General features: G+C 34.7%; 1 protein-coding gene across 1 annotated transcript; it reads right to left on the minus strand.

Moving 5' to 3' along the window:
* Positions 1-2,171: 2,171 nt before the first annotated feature.
* On the minus strand, positions 2,172-9,727 carry sdf2l1 (stromal cell-derived factor 2-like 1). Its single transcript, XM_056457414.1, is given in 4 exon segments — positions 2,172-3,247; positions 6,059-6,255; positions 9,464-9,609; positions 9,611-9,727. Coding segments are annotated over 4 exon segments (651 nt in total). The 5' UTR covers positions 9,640-9,727; the 3' UTR covers positions 2,172-2,968.

Genomic DNA, 9,727 nt, shown 5'->3' on the forward strand with positions numbered 1-9,727 from the left:
TTTGATAGCCTACTAAAGTCACACTTTAGTCGTGCTCAGATTCACTGTAAAAAATAAATAAGAAAGATATATGTATGTATATATATATATATATATATGTATATATATATATATATATATATATATATATATATATATATATATATATATATATATATATATATATATATATATGCATTTATAAAAATTAAGATGTCACTCTGTAAAAACAAGATGTTTATTTTAATTAAAGGACTTTAATTTTAACACTGAGAAAAATGATTTAGAAAAGCCATAATAAAAACCAATCAACCAATCAATCAACTTTGATTTATATAGCACTTTACTACAATCAAGGTTGACCAAAGTGCGTTACACAAGTAAAAGCAAATTATACAACACAACAGAAAAGGAGACGATGCAAAACAATAGAAAAACTATCAATAAAATCTAACAAACATTAAAACATAATGAAGTGTCAGTGCTTCAGTGTCATGCATTAAAAGCCAGTTTAAACAAGTGGGTTTTACGCTTGGCTTTAAAGACTGGCAGGTCAGTGATTGTACGAAGCTCAGTTGGAAGGGTATTGCAGAGTTTAGGACCTGCCACTGCTTATCTTGACCGAGGGACTTCAAGCAGAAGTTGGTCAGCAGATCACAGCTCTCAAAATTTTGCACAAATAAGTGGGAGCAAAGCCATTCACGGCTTTAAAAACAAACATCAAAAGTTTAAAATCAATTCTAAACTTTACAGGGAGCCAGTGGAGGGAGTAGATTTTACACAAGCTGCAAACGATGAAGACATGACTGGTTATCTCCAACATAAAGTGCATTACAGTAGTCCAAACGCGAACTAACAAAATCATGCATGACTTTCTCAAGACCAGCCTTGCTCAGGAAGGGCTTGCCTTTAGAGAGAAGGTGAAGCTGAAAAAAGCTTGCTTTAATCACCAATTTAATCTGCTTATCAAATTTTAGACTACTGTCTAATCTCACACCCAAGTTTTTTTTACCACATGGCTGAAGCGAGGAAGGAGACATGTGCTGGATATGAAATGGTTGACCTCTTAGAATTGTCAACAGAATGCACTCAGTTTTGTCTTCATTTAGGCAGAGAAAGTTTTGTGACAGACATATCTAAAATAATCAAGTGAATCTAAAAAGTTTGGTGTAACAGGAATATAAAGCTGGACATCGTCAGCATACAAATGAAAAGAGACATTGTGAAATAAAATAAGTGAACCTAAAGGCAGCATGTACAAAGACAACAAAACAGGGCCCAAAATGGATTCCTGAGGCACACCACAGATCAGAGGGGCAGGAGAAGACGTCGTCACCAACCATAACTGTAAAACTGCGACCAGTTAAATATAATTTTTTTTTTTAAATAAAAGCAAACAGCAGTTTACACTGGGGTGGAACCCCCCGTTTTCATTATTAAAAAAACAGTTAACAATGAAAAAAAATTGTTAAATTACAATAAATTGAATTGTATAGTTGTAGGGATTGTTTACAGGCTATTTAAAAGCTGGACCGACAGACGCAATAGACATGATGTTTGTCGCGTTTGGTTAATTTAATATACACGCGAAACCTTACTTGTGAGCCAAAATTGTTGCCGGCTTCTTCATGGGCACGAGATATGAGTGCTTAAGTGCTTCATTGGCATCTGGTCGTTAACCGACGTAAAGCCGACGTTTGATGAGCTGGGACAATGGAACACACGACCGAATTATCATGCGTATGTTTGGCCGACCATATATAGATGTTAGAATTTAAAGGGGCAGACGTTTTGAGCTTCGGCCGACGTCAGCCCAACGTATGTGTGCTGTCTGTGATGGATTAAATCCGCCATCACATCATACGTACGAGCTGTCCGTTTTACCAATTTTATTACTTATTACAACCAGCATTTTTCACAAAGTTTTATTAGGTGCTTTCTGTGCATGTAGCGGTTAGTTCTCCTCATGGTCCCTCTCTGTGTATACTATTAGAAATATTGTTTACTGTACTGTACATTAATTCTCCAGCTACATGCGTGTCAGAACTGTAGTTAAATGCTGCCCCCGTTTGGATGCTCTGTGCGTATACCAGAAAAAAATGAGATGAACTGAAAAAACACATGGTACTTTATGACTGAAATAAATCAGAAGTGTATTTATCATTCGTTTTAACGCAAATGACAACATCAAATGCAAATATTTCCAAAAATTTATTCACGCTTTTGTCAATTTATGTACATATCAGGTCACATACAGTATGAAAGGGATTGGGAATTAGTCTACACAAAAGCAGTCCTATTAGAAAATAAAATATTTGTAACCCTTTACAATAAGGTTTTATTTGTTGACATTAGTTAAGTACATGAAATGAAAACTACTTCTAAGGCATTCATTGATCAATGCATGTTCATTCTAATGTTTACTAATTATTACAATCAAAAATTGTATTTATTTTGAACCTAAATGTTACTATTTAGTGCACTGTACTGGATTTAGCCATATAACTTAAACTTTCAGTTGTATTGTTACCAAACAGCAAAAATGAGTTCATAATGTAATAACTGTATTAAATTAATGCATTAACTAATTGAACCTTATTGTGAAGTGTTACCAAAACAGAAATAGCCAGTTTACACTTTCCCCACAGTAAATCCAGTAATATTTCAGGATGGCCAAAATTATTTTGCAAGTCAACAATGTAATTTGTTCCAGTGTAATATTTAATTCTAAAATAAATAAGTCGATTTTGTGGCCCAAAACCTTGCCCTTTTTTTCCCTTATGTACAAATAACAAATTCCCTTCATAAGAAATCCAGTAAAACAAACCTTTTCATCTATTTGTCTGTGATGTACATATTGTGCGTGACTTCTGTCTCCGAAGCAAATGTGTAGAAGTGACAAATCTGCAACACGTATATAAGAATTGGACCGATAAATGTATATAGAAAGGTTTTTTTTGCAGTTCACAACATTGATGTATCGGCATCATCAGAGCTCGTCGTGATGAATAGGGTCACTGCTGGGCTGAATAAAAACCCCCTCCATCACCTTCCAGTAGTTATGCTGATTGGGCGAAGGCATTCCATGGACCTCACGCTGGCCTCTGATTGGATGACCGTACTGCTCTCCGGTAACGCTGAGGAAAACCTCGGTGCCGGTGTGTTTAAATCGCACCGCGTCCTCACGGTCCCAGTATGTGGCACTGCACTGGATGTTCCAGACGTCTAAATCGTCTCCTTCTCCATTTTCCCCAAACGCACTCACTTCCTGCAAACATAAAGCAGCTTGTAAAGAATGATTCTGAACGCTGCTCCAGTGTGTCAATTTTATTGTACAGCACTATTTAACTCAACCAAGTGTTCACAAATGTGCTGCACAATACAAATCACAGAAAAACAATGTAAAATAATTATTAAAATCAAACAATTCTAAATCGGCAAATCAAAAAGGTAGCTTTCAACTGAGATTTAAAAACTGATCTAATACAGAGGAGTGGAGCGTACCACAATCTAGTCACCCCTGCATAATAATCTCTGGTTTGATGACTGAAGAAACAGATGGGTTGATGTTCAGTCAATGCATTTGACAGATACGGAAGGGTTAAACCATTTTGTGATTTAAAAAGAACTGAAAAATTGCACAGGCAACCAGTGCAGAGAAGGTAAAACACCCCCGCTCATTGTCCCACGACCAATCGATCACCTCGATCACCCTAAAATGACCATTAATCCTTGAAAATCTCTGATCCTTGTGTTTGGAAACCATTGTATAAGAGAACAACAATGCATTATTAAAATCTCAGAATTGATGCAGAATATTTTTTTTGCTACAGCTCTGATAGGACTAGTATTACTAAAGGAATAAGGAGTGAATATCTTAAGGTGCTTTCACACATAGACGTTTGTATTGGAACCTGTCGGAACCCAGTTAGCGCAGTTTGTTTGGCATATGTGAATCCTGCAATCACACTCGGTTCGAGATAACCTGAATGAGGTGGTCTCAGCCTCAACTGAAACAAACTCTGGAGCGGCTCACTTGTAGTGAGAGAGCAAAACAATTATATGAACTAACGAACCAGCCATATCACAGTGTATTATGGTTGTGTAATAGCCATATATACGACTATTTGAAGAGAGAATCAGGAGTAGGATGGGATGTCCTTTATACCAGTAAATGTGCATTTCATGTCAAATACGAAAGTGACAGCATGTGTTGTGGTTTCTGGCTTTTCTCTTAATGACTCTAGCTCAGACTGGGGTTATGAATATCAGAAGAATATACTTTATTGGAATATTTCCCAAAAAAGCAGAGACGTCCATAAGCAGACCCATCTCTAGTCTCACTCCAGGACAATCCAATGTCCCTCAAATTTGCTATCCCCTTTATCCTTGCTTCCTCCCACCTTTGTGTTTTCACAGCTGTTTACTGGTTCAACAGGCCTCTCCCAGCTCCTACTCCTTTACGACCCCTATTTAAAGACGCCTCTTCTTGTTGGCCCTTATAATGTACAGATCTAGTACAATCATCACCGTTTTTCCACATACAGTTCACATTGGTAATCATGACTAGTATATATGTTTCAAACATCTAAACTGGACTCTTCTCCCCCATACAGTGTGTGTATTTTCATATATACATGACAGTTTCAACATATGTGTATACATTTCATGCCTTTCTGACACAGATGGTTCTCAAGTCCTCTCTCATGCTCTTTTATGACCCCTTTGCCTTAAGCTATCACCTGTTTTCAAAAAGATATATAATGGCAGATATGTAGGGCCCTCCACTCACCCAATTAAATGTGTCTTCATATAGGTTTAGTAAATAAAAATCTTCTTCACATGCTGAAATATTACCCAGTGCTGTTTATCCGTTAGGAAAATTGACAGAAATTACCATCAGATCATTTTTTTCATATTATAATATTTTGTATTAGGCCTATTGTTTTTATTCATTTCAGCACTGACACCTCGAAAGAAAGATCAACATTGATCTACTTCATGATCTGACTGCAGTCTCGCTTCATCTTTAATTGGCATTCTAGCCAACATATTTTTGCATAGATTCATTTAATAGATACATTTTTACAAAACTTGACAACTGAAATGAGGCTGTATGAGAAAGTCTTACCTCTCTGATTTATATTTGGTGAAGATGTCTGTGGTTTTAAAATTAAAGTGCACCTTGTTGCTTATAATGTCTTATTTCTCAATATCATAAATTAAAATAACACGTATGACAGCTGAGTGGAATCGTAGGATTCTGGGAAATAAACCCTGAAACTGACCAACGTGAAGAGAGTTTAATCGCACGTGACTTGTTTGAACTATTTGGGTATGTTTAGAAACTTTGCTGCATTAAAACCAAACTACATCAAGAGCAAAAATAAACATTTTAACGATTTTAATACCCGTTTCAGAACAAAACAATCGATCTACAGGTGTGAAAGTGCCCTAAGTCTAAGAAAGGTGCATTATAAATAATATGTATTATTATTATTATAGAATAAATACTAGTACAAATAAATTGTTAAAATAAATTAGTTGCTGAAAGAAAAGTGCTAGTACCATGAAATAGATACTAGAACATTTTATAGATTAAATGATAAAACTGCTTCCTATAATATGTGCACAGAACAGAAAAGATGAACTGATGAATATATTTAGCTGCATAGTACATGTGGTGATATTTTTTTTTATGGAATACTGCAGTGCTTAGTGTAATGATTTAACCTGTGCGCACCATTATTATTTATATGAATTTACTATATTATTATTTATATATATTTATTTCTATTTAAATATAAAATTAAAGTATTTTCCCCTGTTCAATCAATGATATCTCCTCTCAACTCTGGAATAAAGAAGTGGAAAGCTCAAAAATTTCTGACCTTACTTACAATGAGATTTAGTGTTGTTTACTAGCGACTGGATTGATGGAAATAGATACTCAGTCCATTTTTTTTAAGGCTCAAGAACCTGTTTTCCTCACAATAGAGACGCCACAATAGAGAACAAAATACTATGACAGCTTCTATTTCATGCCAGCTTTAAGACAGGAGAGTATTGTGTGTTTTACCTGGTGGTTAGACAGCGGCGAGCTGAAGTGATGGGAGTGCAGGTTGCGTCCGGTGGTCATGTGTGTGATTCTGATGGCCTGTCCGCATCGAATGGGTGCCCCACGCTGGCAAACGCTGCCTGGTTTTCCACGAATACGCCAGTAGCTGTTGGCATCATCAGCTGAATCCACACCCGTTACTGACTGCTGCCCGCTTCTGCAGGTGTAAACAATGCTTGTAAAATCTGAGCATATATAGTTGAAGATAGCTAATTTCTCATAACTGATTTCTTTTATCTTTACCATGATGACAGTAAATAATATTTGACTAGATATTTTTCAAGATACTAGAATTCAGCTTAAAGTGACATTTAAAGGCTTAACTAGGTTATTATGTTAATTAGACAAGTTAGGGTAATTAGGCAAGTTATTATATAATGATGGTTTGTTCTGTAGACTATCAAAAAATTGCTTAAGAAGGCTAATAATATTGACAGCAATATGGTTTTTAAAAGATTAAAGACTGCTTTTATTCAAGCCAAAATAAACCAAATAAGACTTACTCCAGAAGAAAAAATATTATAGGAAATACTGTGAAAATTTCCTTGCTCTGTTAAACATAATTTAATATTTGAAATATTTGAAAAAGAAAAGAAATTCCGAGGAGGGTAAAATTTCTTTAATTAAACTATGTAAACATCTCAATTTCATCATGGTATTTATTTACTTTATTACCATAGTATATATAGAATAATCAAGTATTAAAACTGATTAATTTATAGTCTGTGGTTCTTTTAGTATGATATTACAATACATATCATACTATAATATTATTAGACATATACTTGAATCTGCATTTATAAATATTTGTAATCAGTAATTGTTGGAATAATAACAATTGTTATAATAGCGTGAACAGCATTCGATTATACAGGCATGTTATTGCTAAAACATCCACTGAGTGAAATATACACTAACTATTTTATTTGGTCATTTTTGTAAACACAGATATAGATAATTATACACAATTTCACCCGAATAACTGTTAAAATATGTGCATCCACTGAGTGAAATACATTATTGTTTATTATTAAAACCTTTTTTTTGTTTGTTTTTGTAAAGACACATACATAATTACAAAAATTAACCCAATAACTCTTGAAATATCTGCATCCACTGAGTGAAATATACATATTTTGTTTTATTTTTAAACTAATATATTTTGGTAATTTTTATATACACGCATTGATAATTATACAACATTTTACCCAAATAACTGTTAAATTTCTGCATCCACTAAGTGAAATATGCATTTGTTTTATTATTAATATCTATTTTATTTAGGTAATTTTTGTGAAGACACATATAGATAATTATACAAAAATTTTACCCAAATAACTGTAAAAATATCGGCATCAAACACAGGAAATATACATTTATTTTTTATTATTAAACTGTTTTATTTTGGTATTTTTTGTAAAGACACATATAGATAATTATACAAACATTTTACTCAAAACTACTGCCAAAATATATGGATATACTTTATGAAATATACATATTTACATATATTTAATATAACCCTAATTAATAATATTTTGCTTATTGTTCAGTTATGGTTAATTTCTGCATATGCACATAGTGTGTGGATAATATACAATTTTTATTTACTCCAAGAACTGCTAAAATATCAAGATCATCTGTGTGAAATATTTTTATTATTATTATTATTTAATTATTATTCAATTATTCTGAGTTCTTCCAGTCAATGTATGTTGAGACACAAATTGATAATAGAATAAAAAAAATTATTAGGACATGTACAAATATGTTAAACCTAAAGAAAATATTATTTTAAAATCTGTAGTTTTAATTAATATTTCCAATGTTATTTAATTTTACAGATTACAGTTCATTCAACAGATATAATCCCCCATAGTAGCTGATAGTAAATAGCATAACAAATATCAGGGCGACATGGTGGCTCAGTGGTTAGCACTGTCGCTCACAGGCAAGAAGGTCGCTGGTTCAAGCCCCTGCTGGTTTCCTCTGGTTGCTCTGGTTTCACCCTCAGTCCAAAGACATGTGCTGTAGATGAATAAACTAATTGGCTGTAGTGTATGTGTGTGAATGAGTGTGTATGGATGTTTCACAGTACTGAGTGCAGCTGGAAAAACATGTGCTGGAAAGGTTGGTGGTTCATTCCGCTGTGGCGACTCCTATAAATAAAGGGACTAAGTCGAAGAAAAATGAATGAATATCACAGACCTATATAATATTTAATATCAAATATATAATTATTGTACCTTTTAGTATTATTTTGTAGTGCACCTGTTGTCATGATTACATATCGTCCCCTTAGAATTATAAAGTTCTATCTGACATTTTTATCAAAATTTAGTTATTGACATATTCTTATTAAATGACAACTTATTTACATTATGGATGGTTTTTACAAGTGGTTTAAATTTTAAGACTTTTTATTTTAAAAACAGATGTTACACACAAACTGTTTGCTATGGATTGCAAAAACTTTGGAGCTCAATATCTCAAAATCATTCAGAACGCAGATAGAACCTTATAATTCTAAGGTGACGATACTATCTGTTATGAGATATACATGTAACTTAATGTCCTAACCGTAAAAAACAGGTATGGATCTGAAAGGGTCAATAGAAGGTCAGATACACAACTCTATTGCACAATAATGTCAAAAAAGCAGGGGTAGCACGTTCGCCTCACAGCAAGAAGGTCGCTGGTTCGAGCCTCGGCTGGGTCAGGTGGTGTTTCTGTGGAGTTTGTATGTTCTCCCAGTGTTCGCGGTGGGTTTCCTCCAGGTGCTGGGTAGGCAAAATTGTCCGAAGTGTATGGTGGAATGAGTGGGTAGGGATGTTTTCCCAGTGATGGGGTTACAGCAGGAAGGGCATCCGCCCGCTGTGTAAAACATGTGCTGGATAAGTTGGCGGTGCATTCTGCTGTGGCGTCCCCAGATTAATAAAGGGACTAAGCCGAAAAAAAAATGAATTAATAATTATCATTAGCAGAAATAATCATTAGCTTCCTGTACATTAAAATTGTACATGTTAGTATTATGTAGTGCACCTGTTGTCATGATTACATAAATCGTTTATAATATATACCACAATGTATCGTAAGCAAAATAAAGGGGAAATGGGTCTATAGAAGACAGATACACAACTCTACTAAACATTAATGTCAAAAAAGGATTATCATTAGCAAAAATGATCATTAGCTTCCTGGCTAATCCATCCATGCACCAGCTGTTATGACACCGAGCAGCACTGTAATCAATTCAAGTGAATAGAAAACAAAAAGTGAAGATTCCACACTAGGCTAGCAGACATAAGCATCCTTTGAAGGCTACATGGACCACACAGATGAAGTTTACACCGGTAACTTTTGTACCTGAGCCGTATTTGACATCATGCGAGTGCAGTCTGACGCTGTGCCGAGTGTTCATCAGTTTGACCAGAGATCCACACGTCACGTAGCTGGAGTCCACATCACGAGCGCCGCACGGAGAAAACGCCAAACACACTAACATTAAATCCAAACACGGACATGACTCTTAACGGCCCCATTGTTGCAGCCGGCGTCTATGTACATCACAGAAAAATGGATACGGAGAGTCCCATTCAAACGCTGACACGCTTTCTAGCCAATCGCAGC

The sequence above is a fragment of the Danio aesculapii genome, chromosome 5, assembly GCF_903798145.1.
Source record: "Danio aesculapii chromosome 5, fDanAes4.1, whole genome shotgun sequence".
NCBI lineage: Eukaryota > Metazoa > Chordata > Actinopteri > Cypriniformes > Danionidae > Danio > Danio aesculapii.